The sequence below is a fragment of the Canis lupus genome, chromosome 15 (assembly GCF_048164855.1).
Source record: "Canis lupus baileyi chromosome 15, mCanLup2.hap1, whole genome shotgun sequence".
In the NCBI taxonomy this organism is placed as follows: domain Eukaryota; kingdom Metazoa; phylum Chordata; class Mammalia; order Carnivora; family Canidae; genus Canis; species Canis lupus.
This window is the reverse complement of record NC_132852.1, coordinates 7,042,462-7,066,677: the sequence shown is the minus strand read 5'-3', so window position 1 is coordinate 7,066,677 and position 24,216 is coordinate 7,042,462. Positions and strand designations below refer to the sequence as shown.

Here is a 24,216-nt window from a genome sequence, read left to right as displayed (position 1 = left end):
TCTTGTTTCTTTGGAGATGTTGTGCTTAGAAGACCTGTCAATTGTAGAAAGTGCTATATTCCAGTCACCAAGTATAAGTGTTTTATTATTTAAGTATGTCTTAACTTTGGCTATTAATTGACTGATATACTTGGCGGCTTCCACATTCGGGGCATAAATATTCATGATTGTTAGGTCCTCTTGTTGGATAGATCCTTTTAGTATGATATAGTGTCCCTCTTCATCTCTCACTACAGTCTTTGGGACACACTTTAATTTCTCTGATATAAGGATGGCTACCCCTGCTTTCTTTTGAGGACCATTTGAATGGTCCATGGTTCTCCAACCTTTTATTTTCAGGCTATAGGTGTCCTTTTGTCCAAAATGAGTCTCTTGAAGACAGCAAATAGATGGGTCTTGCTTTTTTATCCAGTCTGAAACCCTGCACCTTCTGATGGGGTCATTAAGCCCATTCACGTTCAGAGTTACTATTGAAAGATACGGATTTAGTGTCATCATGATACCTATTCAGTCCCTGTTTTTGTGGATAGTTCCCTTGGACCTCCTCTTTCTTTTACAGGGTCCCCCTTAATATTTCTGGCAGAGCCAGCTTGGTGGTCACATATTCTTTCAGTTTCTGCCTATCTTGGAAGCTCTTTATCTCTCCTGCTATTCTGAATGAGAGCCTTGCTGGATAAAGTATTCTTGGCTGCAGGTTCTTTTCATTTAGGACCCTGACTATATCCTGCTGACGCTTTCTCACCTGCCAGAACTCTGTGGAGAGGTCTGCTGTTGTCCTAATGCTTCTCCCCATAAAAGTTAGTGATTTCTTATCTCTTGCTGCTTTAAGGATCTTCTCTTTATGTTTGGAATTTGCAAAGCTTCACTATTAAATGTCGAGGTGTTGACGATTTTTATTGATTTTAGGGGGGGGATCTCTCTATCTCCTGGATCTGAATGCCTATTACTCTCCCCCAGTTAAGGAAGTTCTCAGCTATGATTTGTTCAAATACAGTTTCTGGACCTCTGTCCCTTGCGGCGCCCTCAGGAACCCCAATTAAACGTAGATTTTTCCTTCTGAGGCTGTGATTTATTTCCCTTAACCTATCCTCATGGTCTTTTAATTGTCTTTCTATTTTTTTACTCAGTTTCCATACTTGCCATCAACTTGTCTTCTATGTCACTCACTCGTTCTTCTACCTCGTTAACCCTTGTCGTTAGGACCTCCAGTTTTGATTGCATCTCATTTAATTGATTTTTAATTTTGACCTGATTACATCTAAATTCTGCAGTCATGAAGTCTCTTGAATCTTTTATGCTTTTTTCTAGAGCCACCAGTAGTTGTATAATAGTGCTTCTGAATTGGCTTTCTGACATTGAATTGTATTCGAAATTTTGTAACTCTGTGGGAGAGAGGACTGTTTCTGATTTTTAGTATTGAGGTGAGTTTTTCCTTCTAGTCAGTTTGCTCAGTGCAGAGTGGCCAACAACATGTTGTACTGGAAAAAGGAGAAAAAGGGGGAAAAAAAGAAGAAGAAATAAAAAAGAATAAAAAAGGGGGTGGGGAAACAACAGAAACAAACAGAAAAGAAAAAACAAGGGGAGTATCCTCTGATTCCATATACTGTAAATCCCTTGACTTCCCCTGGAACTTTCCAGGCTGCTTGGTCAATAACTTGCTTTTCCTCTGACCTTCGAGCTGGTCTTCTGGGGGAGGGGCCTGCTGTGCTGATTCTCAGGTGTGTGCACCTGGGGGAGCTGCCCAGCCCTCTACCAGGTCTACAATTCAGTGGGATTCTTTATCCTGTGAGGCCCCTGCTCAGGCCCAGGTACAGGGTGACACCAGGAGGGACAACCACAGTAGCGGCGGCCAGCTGTCCAGCTCTGGAGTCAGCTCCCACAGTAACTACTGCAGCTCCCAATGTGCAGGGGTCTGGGTGCTCCGGGGTAGGGGCACGATCTGCACAGCTCGGGGCCACCCGGCGGCAGGAGAGACCTGGCTGTCCTTTGTCCTCCCGGCCTCTGCCTGTGCTGGGGGAGCCCCAGATCCTCGGCTGTGTCTCCCAGTGCCCTGGGCTCTGGGGCCTCTGACACTGTGAATGGACCTAAAGTACCACGATGTGTAATTTAAAAGCATCAGAGTCAATTTTGTGTGAAGTTAACTTATCCTTTATTGCAATAAAACTCTATAAGCTATTATACAGGTTAAAGAAAAACTCAAAAAATAGAAACAGTGAAATAACAGGGGAGGGCAAGCCTCTGTTGGGCTGTAGCCATCACGAGCCCCACGGTGGGAGCTGGGGCGGGCCCCCGAGGTGGTCAGGGGGCTGCTAACGGATCGAAGCAGGTTGTTCCGGAGGCAGGTTGCAGGTCTGGCCCTCTGGGGACCCCGATTGCAGGCACCAGGGCCTACTCTTCCGGGGTGGCCATGGGAGCAGGTGGCTCCTCCTCATCGGGGCAGGGAACCATAGGTTCGACCAGCACGTGCACCACCTTCACTTCAGGAGCCAGCATCTCTGCCTTGACCAAGTCCTCATCTCCAGCAGCCACTATCCCTTCAGACCCGGAACCTTCCCCAGGCTCCACAGTTGGAGCTGGGGCGGGCTCCTCGGGTGGTTCAACAGGTTGCTCCATCCCCGAGGCCAGTTGCTCCATCGAGTTAGGAGGTGGCTGGGGCACATCCACGACCTCGAGAGCAGGGGGTGGTGCCTGCTCCTCTTCCAGGGCTCCCAGGGGTGCAGGGGGCTCCTGCAGGGCAGCAGTGACCACTATCTGCAGGGGCTTTGCCTCCCCAGCAGGCGGCTCATCGCAGGCCAAGCCCTCAGCCCCAGCAGCCAGGCCCCACGGGGCAGCAGGCCCCACGGTCGGAGCTGGGGTGCACTCCAGAGTGGGTTCAGGGTGTTTTCCTCGGGCCGAAGCTGTAGATCCAAGAAGACAAAGTATCACCACCAGGACAGACTGTCCACGTCCCTCCCAAATCAAGGCCACTCTTCCCGCCACTCGACGTGTGTGAGGGCAAGAGCCCTGGGAGGTGTCCCCAGGCTGCAGCCCGTGGGGTGGGGTGTGAGCCCACCCCCTGCTCCTGGTCCAGCAGCAAGGAGGCTGGATCTGCGGCCCCCCCATCCCCAGCTCGGCCACCCCCAGTCCTCCTCACCCCCAGCCTCTCGCTCTGCTGCATGGAGGCGTCTGAATTGCCTCAGGTGACGCAGGGCCCGGAGATGCGCATCTGTGCCTGGCATGTGCTGTCTTAACAATTCCAGGAGTTTTATAAGGGAGGGAAATTCTGGGAACTGATGAAAGTCGTCCCCATAATAATTCAGCCATATTTCCATCATGAAGGACATGGCCCTGGGGAGGGACAGGCGGGAACAGGCATCAGAAGACAGGGCTCTGTCACATGCAGGTGTCCCGGGGAAGCCCTGCAGGACCCGGCCTTCCGCGCAGGGTGTCGGAGACCAGTCCTGCTCCTCGTCCCCCTGCCACCTGGTGGTCCTGCCTGCCACAGGCCTGCTCCCCGAGGAGGGGCTGGGATGCAACCTCTGTGTGGGGAGCCCAGGCCCAGCGGGGTGACCATCAGCGTCTCTCCTGGGGAAGCAGGGCTCCCTCCTCAGCCTGGTCCCTGCCCACCTGCCCCTTAAGTCCACCGGCAGGCATCAGGGGACGGGGGGCGTCTGGCCTGTCATTGCCCTCACTGCACACACTGTTGCTCTGGGAAGCTCCAAGGCAGGAGGGCTCGGGCTCTGTGTCCTGCCAGGCCTTGCCAGGAGCCGCCCGGGACCGCCACCTTCCTTCCTGTGTCTCTGTGCTGCCTCCCTCCCGAGGGGCCCCCGGGGGTGTCCTTCCACTGACTCTAATCTCCCTTCTCCCACGGGGCGGGGGCCGCCTGGTCCGGGAGCCCTCACCGGCCCTCCTGAGCATCTGCTGTTCCCCCGGGTCCAGGTGCCACCAGACTGGGGAGTACGATGCTCCCCACCCCCTCTGCTCTGGGCTCCAGGTGTGGGGCAGAGAGAGGGTTGGGGGGGCATGGAGAAGGTCTCCCTGAGGGGTCTCAGTGCCTCCCACCAAGCCCACACACCATCCACCGCTCTCCTTTGCTCTTTTCCAGAAGGGGCATTAGACCTTTTCCCTGTCACGGGAATTGCAGATGTGTGGGGTGAGGGGGCAGGCCCCCACCGCCCCACAGCCCCTTCGCTGCCCTCCAGGAGAGGGAAGGCCCTCCTGCAGGAGCCGGAGTCACTCACAGTTTCCAGCACTGCAGGACCACATCGTTGTTACCCCACGCATCTGCGATGCACCCATACCTAGAGGAGAGCAGGGACATCCCATGAATCGTCCTGTGGACGCGACCTCTCATCATAGGGGCTTCACCCTCTGACCCCGACTAGGCCTTGCCCCGGGGGCAGTCAGCTTTGTGCCCCGGGGGCAGTCAGCTTTGTGCGTGGGGCCACGGGCAGCTCCCGGAGAAGTGCCCGCACCTGCTGGGGCCTCCTGAAGGCTTGAGCATGAAAGGGCTCTGGCCAGGCCCATGGCCCATATCTTAGTGGGCTTGGGGGGTCCCGGGGTTTCCCTGTCTGGCTGCCCCAGGACACAGACCCCCGATGGACTCTCAAACCTCCCTTTCAATGGGGAAACAGGCCGCTCAGGACCCTGGTGATGGGGGGGGCAGGGAGGAGGCACAGGCCTGGTCACGGGGAGGAGGACGGCTGCTGAGCACAGGCACAGCCCCTCTGGCCGACCCGCCACAGGCCAGGCCCCGGGGCTGCCCTCCAGGACCTCAATAGGCCCTGGGGGACCCTGCTCCAGGCGGGGGAGCAGCCCGAGGCCGGGAAGCTCACACCATCCCCAGCCTCCCCAGCAGCAGGTGGCCCAGCCCTGGGCTGCGGAGGGGCAGGTGCTCACTCGGTGAACAGCAGGTCCAACACCTCGTCCGTGGTGGCAAATGTACGATAATCCTCTAAAAAGCTGAAGATGTAGATGACGTCCCTGCGCTGCAAGGCGAGCAGCAGTTGTCGGACTTTGTACTCCAGCAGCTCCGTCCGGGTGAGCTTGGTCAGGACGATCTGATGCCCCTTCCCGGCCGCGGCCCCTGCACCCTGAGGTGGGACAGAGGGGACGTGCAGCCTGCAGGGAGCTGCCAGGAGACCTGGGATCCCGCCCCGGCAGGCCCTGCGCTGGGGCCCCGTGGGCTTGAGGAGCTGGGGCTCCCTCTCCCGCTCAAGCTCCCTGCCTGTCTCTTACACAAACAGGACCAACTATGCAATAAAGAAACAATCTCAGAGGATAAATGTTCAAAATATTTGGATCATTACAAGGACCTCCAGAGACACAGAGAGAGTGACCGAGAGAGGCAGCCACACAGACAGAGGGAGAAGCAGCCCGTGCAGAGAGCCCAGGCAGGGCTCGATCCCGGGCCTCGGAGATCAGGCCTGGGGGAAGGCAGGTGCTAACCCCCGGGGGACCAGGCCTCCCCTGAGGGCTCTATTCTGATGTTCCCACACATCTGTGCGCAGGGACTCTGCATCTGGCCCAGGCAGGGGCAGGGCCATGGGGGCAGGTGTGGGGAGGGGGGGATCCAGACTCATGTGGGAGCAGGAGTGTCGGGGGGCCCAGGGGGGAGCAGGCTGGCTTCTAGGACCCGGGGTCCTTCTTGCCGCATCGGGGCCCGGGTGTCGGGGGGCCCAGCCCCTGCACTCACCCTGAGCCCGCGCTGGCCTCCATTAGCTGCGCAGGGCACCTCCCTGCTCCTGGAGGCTGTGGGGCAGACGACCCCTTCCTCCCGCTCGCGCCCCACGACCCGGGTGGAGCTCTGTGGAGACAGTGCCCGGCAGCCAGGCAGGAGGCCTCAGCGCCCGGTCTGGCCCCCTCGGCTGGGCCGCACCCCCAGCTGCCTCTACCCAGACACCCCACAGTGCAGGCGGCACCCACCGCCCCTGGGAACAGCAAAGGGATGTGGCTGCAGGGCCTCGGAGTGACTCTGGGGCGGGTAGAGGACCTCAGGAACCCTGTTTCCCCCCTGCCCACTGTGACATCAGGGTGACCCTGAAGGGATCCCCGGGGAATGTGCCGCCCTGCAGCGTCCCCCAGCCTGGATGGGACCTGCCCACACATCCCTGGTTCCCTGAACCTGAGGAGGAGGGGATGAGGCTCCCAGGATGGTGGCACTGGGGGCCTGGCCTGGCCTGCGCTGTGTTACCTGACGGCGCCTCCTGATCACCGCCCTGACACCTTGGTACCTATGCTGGAGCCACTGCCTACAGCATAGGAACAAGCCGCACCCCTGGGGTTCCTGGGAGCCAGAGCCCCCAGACGTGGGCCGGCAGCAAGAGAACATCTTCTAGTAGCAGATGTCTCCAGCCAAGTGAGCCTGAGCTGGGGCTGCACTGGATGCGGGTGCCTGGTTACGGGGGTTCCCTGTTCTGTTGGGCTCTGTGACACGGCAGTGACCTCACTTCCTGGGACCCCCTCCCTGACCCACTCCTGGAGGAAGCTGCAGGGGCAGCGCTCGTGCTGCCGATGCCCCCCCTCCCTGCAGGCGATGGCCTGTGCACACAGTGACACAACCACACCCCTGTCCACAGGCCCCAGGGAAGGACTGTGTGCACCCAGGGCCCCAGCTTGGACACACACCTGGGTTCAGACATGACTGTCCAGTCTTCCCCGGTTTGACCCCGGAGAAGTCGTTGTGCCCGTCGGGGATGGTCTGCATCTTGCCTGTGGGATAGGGAGTGTCCTAGCGGGGGCTTCCCCCAGACGTCCCAGGCCACTGAGGCCTCATATCTATGACCTTGGAGGCGGGTGTCACCTGCAGGACATACCTCCACCCACACGTTCTTCCTTGGTGTGTACATGCGTCCAGGCCCACGAGGTCCTGTGTGCACAGGACTAACACACTAATGTTACCTATATGGCAGGGCTGTTTACCTGTAAAATACTGCAAAAAACTACCTATTACAATGTCTGCTATTTATTGCTGTCACCAGTGATGTCGATGATAAGAGTCTTTTAAAAAGATACTTTTATTTTAAGATTATACTTTATTATACAGCTCTAAAGCCACACATGTTTTAAAATCCTAAATCCACATTGGGCCAGAACAGCTGGCTGATAAATAGATTACATTCCAAATATGTGTCAGTAGACACCATTAGCCAAATTAAAAAAAAAAGAATAATAGAAAAAGAGAGGCACTTTCTAGGGACAGTGTCCTTTACATCTCAAGACTATGTCTTGTTTTTTACATGTGGTATCTTATAGTAGTTGGAATTTTGGTATTTTAAATAAAGGGATTATTTTCCTCAAACACACACACACACACACACACACACACACACATGGGCACCGGTACCCTCATTCTGGAGGCCCAGAAGATGACAGTCCCCCCGGGGCAGGGATGGGCAATAGCTCCCCACGATCCTAGGCTCCTGAATCCAAGGCAAACCCTACAGAAGGTGTCGGGGTCTTGGCCTAGAAGGGGTGAGGCCGTCCTCATCCCGAACCCCTGCCTGTCGTGCGTTCCGGGCCCTTCCCTCGTTTCCCCTGGGTGAGCTGTGGACGGCGGTGCCCCCAGTGGGTCGCCCTGACCTGGGCCCTAGGAAACCTGCCGTCAGTCGCAGAACTGAAGGTAGACAGGAGGCCCTGACTCTCCAGCCTGACCCCGACTGAACTGAAATCATGTGGTGTGTCCACGCACACTGACCGAGAAACAGAGACACGGACACACACGCAGACACATGTGCAGAACCAGGAAGTTGATTTATTGAAGATCATTAAATAAAAAAAGAAAGAAAGCTGAATCTCGAATGGAGAAAATGGAGCAATTAAAATAGAATCATGAAAAAATAATTCATCAAACCAAAAAGCAGAAAGAGGGATAAAGAGGCAGGAGCACATCGGTGACACAAGGCGGCAAGCCTCGAATGTCAGGATGATCGTGCCTCACGGACTCCACGGAACACAAGTCGAGCAACAAGCAGCACCTTCCAGCAAAGGCCTAAGCGGATTATTTTGTGTTGTTTGTTTTTAAAGATTTTTATTTCTTTATCCAAGAAGGTGGATTTATTTATTTCTTTATCCATCCGAAGGTGGATGCTCAACCCCTGAGTCACTCGGGGGGTCTAGACTAAGCTACTTAAAATGTTCAAGTGATTGTGAATACTGTTTGTAATGTGGTAAAATTTCTGTTTACTAAGAAAGAGAGGGCAGCCTGGGTGGCTCAGCGGTTTAGTGCTGCCTTCGGCCCAGGGCCTGATCCTGGAGTCCCGGGATCGAGTCCCACGTCGGCCTCCCTGCATGAAGCCTGCTTCTCCCTCTGCCTGAGTCTCTGCCTCTCTCTCTCTGTGTCTCTCATAAATAAATAAAAATCAGTATATACCACATTTTATTTATCCATTTATCTTTGATGGACATTTGAGTTGCTCCCACCCCTTGGCTATGATAAAGAATGCTTCTATGAAGATGGAGGTCTCTCGGAGACTTTATTTCTCTTTCTTTTTTTTCCATCTTCTTACCTTAATAGAAGCGCGAACACTTCTCACTGTAGTATTCCAGCTGTTCTCTCTTTGAATCTCAGGCCGAATTCATAGGTTTTCAGGATGATTTGAAAGTTATCTAGGTAAGTGGGTGGGGACAGGTGACCTGGGGACCCTACTCTTCCGCCATCTTGCCCCGCCTCCTAAAAAATCTTAAATAACTGACTAAAAACTATTAGAAATGGTGGAAGAGTTCAGTAAGCATTGCACATAAAAGATCAATCTCCAAAAATCAACTGTATATCTACATACTTTCAATGAACAATCCAAAAATAAAATTTGAAAAAATAAACCCATTTACAAGAGCATCAAAAATATATAAATAAAATTCTGAGGAATAAACTTTACAAAAGAAGCTTATAACCCAATTTCTGAAAACTACAAACACTATTTAAGGAAATTGAAGATCTAAATATTTGGAAAAAATCATATATTTATGCACTGAAAAATTTAACATTGTTTCATAGCACCCCTGGTCCAAATTATCTCCAGATTCTATTACCTTCCAATAAGTAGATAAACATTCTCACACTCAGATGGAATTGCATGGGTGCCTAGTATCCTGAAAAAGAACAAAGTAGATGGAATTCTCAATTTCGAAACTTTCTGAAAAAGAATAGGAAACAAGACAGTGTGAGAACAGTGTGGTACTGGCGTAAGGATAGATATATTAATCAATGAAATAGGTTTCAGGATCCAGAAGTACACCATACATCCATGATCAGCTGAATTTAAGTATCCGTGCCATGACTATCCAATAGGGTAAAAAACAGTCATTTCAACAAATGGTCTTGGAACACTGGATGGCCACATGCAAAAGAATGAAGTTGCATCTTCACCTTACACCAAATACAAAAACTAACTCAAAATGGATTAAATCTAAATACAGGACATAAACTAAAACTTCTTAGAAGAAAACATGCAGATAATCTTTTGACCTTGAGTTTAGCATAGAATACTTCAATATGGCACAAACAGCACTGGACTTCAGTGTTAAATGCTCTTGTTCTTCAAAGGACATAATAATGAAAATAAAAAAGCAATCCATATAATGAGATAAAATGTTTGTAAATCATATACCTAATGAGAAACTTATTTCCTGAATATATGAAAAACACTAATAAGTCAATAATATAAGTACAAAAAGCTCAATTTAAAAAAAAATGGGCAAAGGATATAAATAGACATTTCTCCAAGGAAGATCAGAAATTGCTGATAATTACTTGACAAGATACCCAACACATTTTCAATTTTCATTGTATCCATTACCAAAGCATCTAACCATACCGTGAAATAGACTCCTATATGTACCACACCGTACAGAACAGTGCCGCTTCCTAGATACTCAATGCAGTTGTTCCTCAGGACAATCCTATAAAATAGGTATCATGGTGCCCATTTTATAGATGAGGAAATTGAGGAAAAGGTACCTCATCAGAGTTTTACAAAGAGCAGGACGTAGAACTAGGATTTCATCTCAAACTTTTATTAAGTCCACAAGTCCAAAGATGACTTTTAGAGCTGTAAACTAAGTATTATATTAATGTTTTGCTCTATTCAGAGTTTTTCAACTAGAAGGAATCTGAATTTATAAATTGTAATTTTTCTAGAAATATTTGCTTTTTCTAAATGATCAGAATAATTAACAAAGTTCTATTCTTATATTTTCATAATCTCCTACATATGTAGGTTTATAGATCTACATCCTTTCTCATTATAATAAGGCTTCATTCAAATTTCTGTCCTCCTTCCTTTTTGGTGGATTAAGATTGATGAGATTTGGTGGATTAAGATTTCATTTAGAAATTAATAATTTTATTTTATTAATATTTTATATTTAGAAACATTTTAAATAAATATACTTAACAATGGATTTACTCTACTTTTAATTTTATCCATTATTTTATTTCAGTTATTATTATAAGATGTTTTAAATAATTATTTTTTCTGAATTTCTGGGAAAAGTTTACATTATTTTTATTATTTCTATTCTATTCTATTTATTTAGTTTTAGAGAGAGAGAGAAAGAGCAACCACAGGAGTTGAGAGGGAGAGGCAGAGGGAGAGAGAAAGAGAGAATTGTAAGCAGGATCCACACCCAGTGTGATGTGGGACTCCATCTCATGACCCTGAGATCATGATTTGAGCCAAATCAAGAGTAGAACGCTTAACTAACTGAGCCATCCAGGTGCCCCTACTATCTCTATTTTAAAAAGCTTTAGCAAAATTTTTCTAAGTGAATGAATGTGTACTATTCTCTTTTTTGCCATTATTTTTCATTTTTAGGGCAAGGTCAGTTCCCATCTGATGGATGTCAATAACCATAGCTGATGATGATACTTGGTAATACGCTTTGTTTGACTGCACAGTAGTAGAATCCTCTTTGCAGACCTGCGGCTGGCAAGACAATTGTTTCAACTTCCAGTTACCATTAGGCTCATATCAATCATATTTCTTCTACAGGAAGGGTGGCATCTTTCACTTCATATTCTAGATTCTATATTGTCTCTGTGCAGGGGATGCAACACTATCCCTCTTTGGATGGAATACTAGTAGAAATCACCAGTCTCCTTTCATAAAGGATTGCACTGCACTGTACTGCATATCCCACAATATTCAATCAATTCATTTATTAGTTCTACTTTCTCACTATTTTTTTTAAGAAACTTAAAGATATTTAAATTGGCATATAAATCCAAAAAAGAACTCCACAGAATATTTTGTGAAAAAGACACCTGGATACAGTGCTAGAGATGGTGTCGTCACAGTGCTTCTTCAGAGATACTTGGCACAGTGCAGCAAGAGTTAAATGAAAAATGAGAAACCATTTGAACGGTGACTACATTTAGAAATCTATCTTAAAGAAACCATTAAAGATATTCAGAATGTATATTTAGTATTATTTAGATCAGTAATATAACAGCTGGAATTACATATTTAAAACAAAGGCATTTAAAAATAATTATGTGTTATATGTGTGATAAAGCATTAAATTCTACCCTTGAAAACAACATTACACTATGCCTTAACTAACAAGAATTAAAATAAAAACTTAAATGAACAAAAATAAAAATACAGGATAAAATAACACCGTTAGAGATTATAAGGAGTTCCCGAAAATCTTTTATTAGTGAAATTCATTAACATGAAAATACTCCAAAGTTAATGTTAAATGAAATAAGGGGTTAAAAACTGAAACAGAATATGTATATTGCAGAGAGATGAAAGCTAGCATTTTGAGGTGACTGTTATTATTCTCTTTTTTTCAAGATTTTCCAGGTTTTTTATGATATGTATAAATCACTTCTATCACCTAAAACTTATAATTAAATTATTGTAACAATAACTTGGAATTAATTTTATTGGTTAATTTTTCTTCATTCTCTGAATTTATTCTGGATACATATTGATGAGCACTCAAAGTTCAATGTACTATTGTACATTGTTAACTGTAGACTTTATTTGTTCTCTCATCTTATATGGAAGGCAACAATACAAACTTATATAATATAACACCACTACCAGTTTTTTTGTATATTATGGTTTGTGTAAATTAAATGAAATTAATTAAATATTAATTATTAAATATTTTATGTAGTCACCAGTGGGGAATGTAATGAGCGATAGAAAGGATGCATTTGCAATTATGTGTCTTTGTATATATGTAATTATAAATAAATATTTTTGAGGCTTTAAGATGACTCAACTTTCAGTACTTTACTATAACACTGTCCAGTCAGTATAATTATTTTTCAAAATTGGTTTTTAAACATTTTTAATTAATTGTAATAGCTTCAAAAATGGATATATTATGGAAGTGTCCTCAAAAACTTAAAAACAGAATGACTATGAACTAGCAATGGCACTATTAGGTATTAAAGAATACAAAAATACTAGTTCCAAAATACGCATGCACCCTGATGTTTATAGCAGCATTATCTACAACAGCCAAATTATGGAAGCAGTCCAAGTGTCCATCAACTGATAAGGGAAAAAGAAGATGTGGGGGATCCCTGGATGGCTCAGCAGTTTAGCGCCTGCCTTCGGCCCAGGGCATGGTCCTGGAGTCCTGGGATCAAGTCCCACATCCGGCTCCCTGCATGGAGCTGCTTCTCTCTCTGCCTATGTCTCTGCCTGTCTCTCTGTGTCTCTCATGAATAAATACATAAAATCTTTAAAAATAAAGATATGGGGATCCCTGGGTGGCTTGGTGGTTTAGCGCCTGCCTTTGGTCCAGGGCATGATCCTGGAGTACCGGGATGGAGTCCTATGTCAGGCTCCCTGCATGGAGCCTGCTTCTCCCTCTGCCTGTGTCTCTGCCTCTCGCTCTCTCTCTGTGTCTTTCATGAATAAATAAATAAAAATCTTAAATAAAAGATATGGTATATATAGATATATAGATATAGATACATAGAGCGTGTGTGTGTATATACATACATATATATATATATATATATGTATTAGAATATTACTCAGCCATTAAAAAAGCCATATAAAAAGAACCAAATCTTGCCATCTGCAAGGACGAGGATGGAGCTAGAGTATTATGTTAAGCAAAATATGTCAGTCAGTGAAAGACAAATACTATATGATTTCACTCATATGTAGAATTTAAAAAACAAAAGAAATGAGCAAAGAGAAAAAAAAAGAGAGAGGCAAACCAAGAAACTGACTTCTTAACTATGGAGAACAAACTGATGGTTAAAAATGGGCAGACAGGTTAAATAGATGATGGGAATTAAAGAGTGTCCTTGTGATGAGCACCAGGTATTGTATGGAAGTGTTGAATCCCTATCTTGTAAACTGAAGCTACTATTACACTGTATATTAACTAACTGGAGTTTAAATAAAAACTTAAAAAAAAAGAACAGATGTCTACTATTTGAGTTCCTGAGAAAATTATATAGGGGGAAAGAACATCTTTTTAAAACAAAAAGCTCAGCAACATTAACAGCTTAATTTTCTATTTAGAAATGCATATTTCAATGGCAAACCAATTCAGATTTTCAAAAAATCATATTTCATAAAATACTTTAAGAGTGAAATACTCAAATACATATATTAGACCATGTTTGTAAAAATAATTCTATATTTAAACCCACTAATATAAATATGTGTGATGTTTTTAGATTTTTAATAAACTACAGACAATATTTAAAGTAAGTTATGTATGTTGATACTAGTCAGATTAGTGACTTGATAAAGAAACTTTTTAATGCAGATTTTAAAAACATTGTTGATTAGCACATCATATGTTTTGTGCTTTTACATTACTTTAAAATTAAGTACTAAAGAGAAATAATAAGTTTTTAAAAACCTAGTCATCTACTATCAACTTATTTTGTTATATATGTCATGTTTATTTTTATTTTCCACATACTGAAGGTACTAAATAGCACATCTGCTATCTAAATATTTTCATTGAAGTGCTGCTGAAATTGAAATCATTTCTACTCGTGGACACTAAAATATCAGCTGCTTCTGGTTAGTTAATTGAACTAATGATTATTCTTGAACATGTGGGTTGGTTGTTTTCTGCCTGAAATAATTACCCAATGAGGCTTACACTAAGGCTATCAGCAGGAAGCTAACAATTGGGGTGTTGGTGAGAAGAATGTACATAACACTTCTGTGTCTGCTGCCAGATGGAGAAGCAGATGGGTGTGTAATACATTCAAAACTAACTACATGACCTCAAATCTTCTCAGTATCTATTACCAACAAGGTCAAGATTTTTGAAAATCAAATTTTCCAACCAATAAATTACTAAAAATTAGCTAAGAACAAGTTTCTGCTTAAAAGTCTGCATATTTACCTGCAAAATCATTATTGAACCAAATTGTACATTGTTGTCTGTCACTAAAATGTGTGGTAATATGAATTTTTATTAATATATATGACTAAATAAGCAGTTACTTACTAAAAAAGTGGTTATGTCTTAGTGTTTCAACTTAATATCATTCCCTGGGTAAAGAATTAAACAATTTTAGTGCAATTATTCTTCTAAACTGTGGTAAATAGAGGTTTTAATTTGTAGACCAATTTGTATTTGTTTTTTTTTTTTAATTTTTATTTATTTATGATAGTCACAGAGAGAGAGAGAGAGAGAGAGAGAGAGAGGCAGAGACACAGGCAGAGGGAGAAGCAGGCTCCATGCACCGGGAGCCCGATGTGGGATTTGATCCTGGGTCTCCAGGATCGCGCCCTAGGCCAAAGGCAGGCGCCAAACCGCTGCGCCACTCAGGGATCCCACCAATTTGTATTTGTTCTGTGTGTATGTGTATGAGAGTGCAGGTACATCTATTACCTATCTATCTAAATATATGACTTATTATTGTGCTATGCTGCCTTAGAAATAAAAGTTCAAATATTTCCAACACATCTGTTTAATATTCCTTTTGGAATTTTATTCTTAATTATATGAACTTGTAGGAAAACATTGCTTAATTCCAATAAAAGTAAATAAAGTACACTTTTTTTTCCTGATTATTCTTAGTTGTCCATTAGGTTTTCTTCAGGTGTGCTGTCATTACAAAGGAAAATTAATACTATAGAAGAATGTGTTCATGCCACTAATCTGAAGAGGTAAGTTAATCATAATACTCCGAAAATAGCACTCAGAAAATATATAGTTACAATCAAATAATACTGCTACTTCATTTTCCCATGTTTGTCATGCTATTATTTACATTTCTTACATTTGTAACTATTGCATTGTACTTTGTGTCTCAAACACATAAATGCTTCAATCGTTTGAAAATTTAATTTACCAAATTGGAAAATGGTACAAGAAATAGTAACAAATGCAACTGAGATTAATGCCATAAATTCACATAATGAACATAAGTATTCAAAGAGTAGATGAATCTATATTTGCTAACAAATGAATATGTGAAACTTGTTTTACACAATTACGCATAAGAAAAAATTCAAATGAGTCAGTAACACCTTGAAAAGTGGGAGATTTGGGCAGCCCCAGGGGCACAGCGGTTTGGCACCACCTGTAGCCTGGGGCGTGATCCTGGAGACCCGGGATCGAGTCCCACGTCGGGCTCCCTGCATGGAGCCTGCTTCTCCCTCTGCCTGTGTCTCTGCCTCTCTCTCTCTCTGTCTCTCATGAATAAATAAATAAAATCTTAAAAAAAATAAAATAAAAGTGGGAGATTTGTTTTTACATTGGTTATATATTATTCCTAGTCCTAACAGAATACATAATACTATAAAGACGTTTGATATAGGGGATCCCTGGGTGGCGCAGCGGTTTGGCGCCTGCCTTTGGCCCAGGGCGCGATCCTGGAGACCGGGGATCGAATCCCACATCGGGATCCCAGTGCATGGAGCCTGCTTCTCCCTCTGCCTGTGTCTCTGCCTCTCTCTCTCTCTCTGTGTGACTATCATAAATAAATAAAAATTAAAAAAAAAAAGAAACTCCTTGAGCATGTGGATCATAGATCTCACTTAAAAAAAAAAGACGCTTGATATATATCTTCAAAGTTATTGACAGACATGGCTAAAAAATTGCAACAGTTTTCTGGCAGTATTTGTCAATCAAATCACACTAATGCATAATGACACTATTTTTACTTGGCCATACAAGCAGATATTTTATTTTTGCATGTGAAAAAACACTAAAGGTCAAAATATAACCAGCTTCTGGCATGTGCTGTGTATATATAGGATAAATGTTCATGCCTTTTTATTCTTTTTAGCACTAAAAACCCAAAGCTCAGAACTTTTGGTTTTAGTTCTGATGTGTAAAGAGCTTAGACATTGTCACTCCTGTCTTTGCAACAAGAAAAATCAGGACAAACTGAAAGCTCTTGACTTCTCTTGGCCCTACCTGAAAACTGGGCTTGTAGGGAAAAGCACAATCTTAAATCCAGAGATAGAGAAGAAAATTCAGAGAATTATAGCCAAGATCTGTTTACCTGGAGAAGTAATTGTCAGACCCACAATCTAGTAAGAACATTTATGCAGTAACTTGCTTAATTCCTGGAGGCTGAACATGGTCTTGTGTGAGCAGGAGTAATCTCTGGGCAATATACTCCTGAAGGCCCCCAAACTTTCATGAGTTTTATCTTGAGGATCCCCACCTATTTATTACAGCGATGATTTTTTTTAATTTTTATTTATTTATGATAGTCACACACAGAGAGAGAGAGAGAGAGGCAGAGACACAGGCAGAGGGAGAAGCAGGTTCCATGCACCGGGAGCCCGATGTGGGATTCGATCCCGGGTCTCCAAGATCGCGCCCCGGGCCAAAGGCAGGCGCCAAACCACTGCGCCACCCAGGGATCCCCACAGCGAAGATTTGAGCAAGATCTTCTCACGACCTTGGCAAGTGAAAGGGGAGAGTAATCCTTGTGAATATGACCAGAGCTGTCTCCATTAACAAAGACCTCCCATCCAAGGAAAAAGACTTTACCAGAGCATTATTGTTTTTTTTTTTTTTTTTTTTTTAATATTTTATTTATTTATTTAGGATAGTCACAGAGAGAGAGAGAGAGAGGCAGAGACACAGGCAGAGGGAGAAGCAGGCTCCATGCACCGGGAGCCTGACGTGGGACTCGATCCCGGGTCTCCAGGATCGCGCCCCGGGCCAAAGGCAGGCGCCAAACCGCTGCGCCACCCAGGGATCCCATACCAGAGCATTATTGAAGCTGGGTAAAAGGTATCCCTCTAATTCCAGTTTCCTATAGTTTTCTTGTCTTACTAAAGGGAGAAGGAGAGAATACTATATAAGAAGAAACATATGTGAAGTTCAGAAGGTAAAGAAACAGGTCCACAAAATGAGATTTAGTCATAAGATTTTAGAGGGTTTCCCTTCCAAGACCCCAATACAATAATAGTGGATTATAGGTGAAAGTTTGCAAGACATGAGACTCTGAAAAAAATACATGGGAAAGCCCAAAGTTTCTGGCATTTATAGCTACAGTAATCATCAAACAAAGCCAGGCTCCTAATCATATACACAAAATCCTCACAGGAGAGTCCTACTTACCTCACCTACTATTACCCAAAACTACATGTTCAGCTTTCAACAAAAAAAATTACAAAGAATACAAAAAAAGACAAGAAAAAACACAGTGTGAAGATACAAAGCAAGTATTAGAATCAGATTCATATAAAACACCGATGTTGGAATTACATGGTAGAAAATTTAAAGTGACTAGGATTAATATGTTTAAAATTCTTAGAGTAGAAAATAATAGAAACAGGGATAAAAACCCTATGAAAAGAGTAAAAAAGTCAGAAATTAAAAACACATAGACAAAAATGAAAAATGACTTTCAAGATTTTACAAGTAGATATGCACTGCTGAGTACAGAATTTCTGAGTTTGAGATAGGTAAAGAACATATCAAACTAAAGTGCAAAGAAAATATTAACTAAATAAAAAAAAGAAAACAAACAACAAAAAAACAGAAAAGATCATCTAAGAACCATAGGATGGTTTTAAAAGATGTAACATATGCTTAATTAAGAGACCAGAAGAATAAGAAAGAAAGAATGGAGAAGAAATATTTGAATGAGTAATGTCTGAGGATACTCTAATACACGCCAAATCACAGACACTAGAAGCTCAGAGAACATCAAGCAAGTTAAAACAAACAAAAATACACTATACTTGGGTATATATTATTCAAATTATAAAAAACTAAATGAAAGAGAAAATCTCAAAGCAAGATATAGAAGATAAATACCTCACCTACAGAGAAAAGGAGTAAGAATCACAATGGACTATTATCCAAAACCATATAAGCAATAAAAAGTGAAATATTTAAAGTGCTTTAAAAAAACTAGAATTCTATTTCCAGTGGAATTATCCTTCAAGAGAAGAAGAAATATAAGGTATTTTAAGACAAACAAAAACAGAGAACTCATCACTAGCTGATCTTTTTTTTTAATTTTTAAATTTTGATAGAAGGAAAATTATTTAGTTCAGTAGCCTGGATCTATATTAATAAGAAAGAATGTCAAAGAAGAAATATTAAGGTAAAATAAAATTTGTTTATTTTTAATCAATCTAAAATATAACTGTTTAAAGTATTATTGGGTGATTATAGTATAGGGATAAGTGAGATGAATGACAGCGTATCTATAAAGGACAAAAGGGAAGAATTGGAAATGATCCATCATAAGTTACCTGCACATGAAGTGGAGCAATATTATTAGTAGGTTAACACAGATTAGCTAAACTCTAGGGAACTATGCATAGTTTTTAAAGGAAGTAAATCGAAATAATAACAAAGGACATAAATGGAATAATAAAATAACTAGAAGATAAGAAGGCAGTAAAAGAAGTGAAAAGAAGGAATAGAAAACAGATACAAATATGGTTGATACCAATCAAAATATGTTAATAATCAGTTTAAATGTGAAAGATCTAAATACAGTGGTTAAAGACAGAACTAGTCAAAATAATAAAAAAGACACAACTATATATTACCTAGAAAACATCCTCTAAATATAAAGAAGTTGATAAGACGTAAAATGATGGATGAAGATATATTTATGGTAGAACTAATCAAAACAAAGTCAGACTAGTTATATGCATTTCAGACAAAACAGACATCAGAACAAGGAAAATTATCAGTTATCAGTGATAAAGAGAAGTACTATGAAATAGTAAAGAAGTTTATTCTCCAAGAACTAACAATCCTAAATATATATGCATCTAAGGACAAAGCATCAAAATATCTGGGGCAAACAGTGATAATATATTATAATTCATAAATCAAAGATGCAGAAAATCAGAAGAGATATAATTGGCCTAAACAATATATCAATCCACCTACCTAATTGAATATCCTAAAAATATTCCATCCACAAGGAGTAGAATATAATTTCTTCTCAAACTTACATGAAATATTCACTAAAATAGATTACATAGGGCCATAAACCACACCTTAGCACATCTTAAAATGTATAAATCAAACAATAAATATCTTAGATCACAATGAAGTCAAACTAGAAATTAGTAATAGAAGCCCACCTGGAAAATCCTCAAATATTTCTAAAACCACAATTCTTAACAGTACACAGGTCACAGAAATGTTAAAAAATTTCAAAAAATTATTAACTAAATGAAAATAGAACTCATTAAAAATGTGCCAAATGCAGGAAAAAAGTAGTGCTTAGAGAGAAATTTATAGCATAAAACACATATGTTAAGATACAGGAATAACTAAAACTGTCAGTTTGGGAAACCAGAGAAAGAAGACTAATGTAAGCAAGCAGAAGAAAAGAAACAATAATTTTGAAATGAACAGAAATAAAACTCAAATTAAGAAAAAAATAGGGAAAAATCAACCAAAATAACACCTCCTTCTTTGAAAAGATCAATGAAATTGATAATCTTCTAGGTAGGCTAAAAAAGAAAAAAAGAGACGAGAAGAGGAGAGGAGAGGAGAGGAGACGAGAGGAGACGAGAGGAGAGGAGAAGAGAAGAGAAGAGAAGAGAAGAGAAGAGAAGAGAAGAGAAGAGAAGAGAAGAGAAGAGAAGAGAAGAGAAAGAAGAGAAGAGAAAAGAGAAGAGAAAAGAGAAGAGAAGAGAAAAAGAAGAGAAGAGAAGAGAAGAGAAGAGAAGAGAAGAGAAGAGAAGAGAAGAGAAGAGAGAGGAAAAAGAAAGAGGAGAAGGAGGAGGAGAAGGAGAAGGAGGAGGAAGAGGAGAGGGAGAGGGAGGAAAGATGGAAGGAAGGAAGGGAGGAAGGAAGGAAGGAAGGAAGGAAGGAAGGAAGGAAGGAAAGAAGGAAGGTAGGTGGAAGCAAATTACAAATGTCATAAATAAAAGCCAATACTACATCTACCATGGGATTAAAAAAGATAAGAAAGGGCGGCACTTGGGTGACTTAGTCCCTTAAGCATCCAACTATTGATTTTGGCGCAGGGTGGTGAGCCAACTCTGATTTTAGGATCTCAAGGTGGTGAGACCCAGCCTGTAGTCAGGCTCTATGCTGGACGTGGAGCCTGCTTAAGATTCTCTCTTTCCTTCTTTTCTGCCTCCCCCTTATTCTCATGTGCTCTCACTCTGTCTCTCTCTCAAATATAAAATAAAATAATAAAATAAAATAATAAAATAAAATAAAATAAATAACATAGGAATACATTAAATAATAATTTTGTGCCCATAAGTCTGGTAATTCAGGTAAATGGAATAGTTTGTGAAATATACAAATTACCACAAGTCTCAGAAAGACAGATAAACTTGAGAGTGTTTTATCTATTAAGAAAGTCAGTTCAACTCAACTAACCATTTAAGGAAAAAAATGAAAGCAATTATCAACAATCACTTAAGTCAATAGGATTAGTAAAAGCACTTCCTAACTTATTCTACAAGGCCAGTGATATCCTAACAACAAAACAAGATAAATACCTATAAGGAATAAAAACTATAGATTAAGACCTTTTCAGGAACATTAATATATCTCATGAACATAGAAGAAAAGTGAATTAATTCGTTCAATTAAATATTAACATATCAGATCTAATAATGTATAAAAAATTATACACCATGACCAAGGGAGATTTATTCCAGATACACAGAGCCAGTTCAAGATGTGAAAATCCATCAATGTACTACACTATTAATGTAATCTTTAAACCATCAAAGACTAAAGAAAAAAATAGTATGACCATAGCAATTCATGCAGGAAAAAAACATTTCACAAGGTGTAAAAATCTTAATTATGTAAACCTCTCAGCGAAGCAAGAATAAAGAAGGATATCTCCAATTTATTTAAAAAAATCTACAGAAGCAAAACTGACTTCATGTTTAATGGTGAGAAACTGGACCCTTTCCAACTAAGACTGGGAACAAGGGAGGATGTTTTCTCTATAGTCCCATTCAATGATATATAAAGAATCCTAGTTAGTGCAAGAAAATAAACAAACAAAAGGAAATTGATTATTTGCAGATTGAGAAGGAAGATATAAACTATCTCTAGGGATCCCTAGGTGGCGCAGCGGTTTGGCGCCTGCCTTTGGCCCAGGGCGCGATCCTGGAGACCCAGGATCGAATCCCACATCGGGCTCCCGGTGCATGGAGCCTGCTTCTCCCTCTGTCTGTGTCTCTGCCTCTCTCTCTCTCTCTCTCTCTCTCTCTGTGACTATCATAAATAAATTAAAGTTAAAAAATAAAAATAAAAAAAACTTTGAAAAAAAAATAAAAAAAAATAAACTATCTCTAGTCACAAATAATTTGATTGATTTTTTTTAAATCCCAAAGAATTAAGAACTCATAAAAATCATAAGTGAGTAGAGGAAGAAGGATAAAGGATAAATATACAAAGAGTGATTCTATTTTCTTTCCAATAAAAGCAATTAGAATTTGATATTTAGGACATGAACTGACATTTTACCAAAGACATACAGACAGACAACAGACCCATGAAAAGATGCTGAATATCACTCATCATGGGGGAAATGCAAATCCGAATTACAGTGAGATATCACCTCATGCCTGTTAGAATGGTTAAAATCAACAACACAAGAAACAAGTGTTGGTGAGGATGTGGAGAAACTGTAGATGAGAATGGAAACTAGTACTTTCACTCTGGAAAACAGTATGGAGATTCCTCAAAAAATTTAAAATAGAACTACCATACAGATCTAATAATGGCATCATTGAATATTTACCTAAAAAGTACTAAGACACTAAATCAAAAAGATATCTGCACCCCTATGTTCATTACAGCATTATCTACAATAGCCATTTGTAACAACATGGACGGAGCTAGAGAGTATAATGCTAAGTGAAATAAGTAGTCAGAGAAAGACAAATACATATGATTTTACTCATATATGAAATTTAAGAAACAAAACAGATGAATGAAGACCAGACAAAGGGATACAAACCAAAAAACAGATCATTGGCTATAGGGAATAAACTGATGGATACCAGAGGGGAGATAAGCAGAAGGATGGGTGAAATAGGTGAAAGGGATTAAAAGACACTTATCTTGATGAGCACTGAGTAATACATAAAAATTTTGAAGCACTATCTTGTACACCTGAAATTAATATTATAACACTATATATTAACTATACCTAAAATAAATAAAAATTCTAAAAATACCATTTACCACAGTATTCCAACACTGAAATCCTTAACAAGAATGAATTTAACAAAATGTACATAGGAATTGTATGTGGAAACTATAAAATATTGATGAAAAAACACAAAGAAGATTTAAATAAATGGAGATTTATTACATAGTTTTGTTTTGGAAGACTTGTAATTATTAAGGTGTCAATTCTCTTAACTTGGACTTTAGATTCAACTCAATCCCAATGCAAACAGATCTAGGAGAGCCAACACAATACTGAACAAGGACAAAGTTGAAAGGCTCGTAATATTTAAGAATTACTATAAGCTACAGCTATTAAGATAGTTTGACACTGGAAAAGAAAATAATAATTGAAAAGATTAGAAAGCACCAAAATAAAACATAAAATCAGTCAACTAAATAAATACCAACTAAAGTAGTAAGGGTAATTCAATGAAGCAATGATAGGCTTTTCATTAATGGCTGAAATACTTAGATGTCCATATGGAAAAGAATGCACACAGAAACTGAACTTACACAAAAACTAGTTCTGAATGCAGCAAAAACTACACAAGCATAAAATTTCCTGATGAAAATGTGAAACTTAATGAAGAAAGTCTTCATAACCTTGGCTTTGTGAGTTTTCTGATGTAATAGTAGCATAATTAATAAGCAAAAATTTTAAACACTGGATTAATAAAAAACTGCAAATATGGATCTTCAAATGATACTAGCAAAAGTATGAGATAGTAAGTCATAGGCTGGAAGAAAAGATTTGCAAAAGACACATCTAATAAAAAAATTTCTATCTAAAATTTATCGAGAACTCCTCAAACTCAGGAATAAGGAAATAAAGAGCCATTTTTTTTTTTTTAAAGGGAGACAGAACGTAAAGACTGCTAACTCTGGGAAACGAACTAGGGGTGGTAGAAGGGGAGGAGGGCGGGAGGTGGGAGTGAATGCGTGACGGGCACTGGGTGTTATTCTGTATGTTAGTAAATTGAACACTAATAAAAAAATAAATAAATAAATAAAAAGTAAATGTTCTAAAATTATACATTAAGGAAGATATATGAGTGGAAAACAGTAATATGAAAAGATATTCAAAGTTTTTTCAATTAGGAAATTACAAATTAAAACCTCACTGATATGCTAAAACATTTGAATGGCTAAATTAGGAAAAAAAAGACAATACCAAATGCTTATGAGGATGTGGAGCAACATAAACTCTCATTTCCTTCTGGTAGGAATGCAAAATGAAACAGCCACTTTGGAAGACAGTTTAGCAGCTTTACAAAGTTAAGTAAGCATAGCTTCACTATATATACAGCAATACTACTCTTAGGAAATTGGTTGAGTAATTTGAAATTGCTTGAGTAATTCTGCACATACATAAACCTGACTGCAAACGTTTATGGAAGCTTTATTCATAATGGCCAAACACTAGAAGAAACTAAGATGTCCTTCAAAGGTGAATGGATGAATAAACAGAGGTATACCTATACAACAGACTATTACTTGATAAAAATTTTAAAAAGAACTTTAAGGTACAAAAACACATGGGTAAATTAAAAATGCTTACTGCTGGGATCCCTGGGTGGCGCAGCGGTTTGGCGCCTGCCTTTGGCCCAGGGCGCGATCCTGGAGACCCGGGATCGAATC

At 41.1% G+C, this 24,216-nt stretch overlaps 1 protein-coding gene across 2 annotated transcripts; it reads right to left on the bottom strand.

Moving 5' to 3' along the window:
* Positions 1-2,161: 2,161 nt before the first annotated feature.
* On the bottom strand, positions 2,162-6,378 carry LOC140604591 (ral guanine nucleotide dissociation stimulator-like). Of its 2 annotated transcripts, XM_072775821.1 has the most exons (6): positions 6,173-6,378; positions 5,675-5,785; positions 4,879-5,072; positions 4,221-4,280; positions 3,134-3,327; positions 2,163-2,897 (listed from the first exon to the last, which is right to left on the bottom strand). In XM_072775821.1, the coding sequence occupies exons 1-6, from the start codon at positions 6,308-6,310 to the stop codon at positions 2,389-2,391; spliced, it is 1,206 nt and encodes a 401-aa protein (XP_072631922.1). In that variant the 5' UTR covers positions 6,311-6,378; the 3' UTR covers positions 2,163-2,388. The 2 variants fall into 2 exon arrangements, with proteins under 2 accessions (XP_072631923.1, XP_072631922.1); XM_072775822.1 differs by lacking the exon at positions 5,675-5,785 and having other exon boundaries at positions 2,162-2,897.
* Between the last annotated feature and the right edge of the window lie 17,838 nt (positions 6,379-24,216).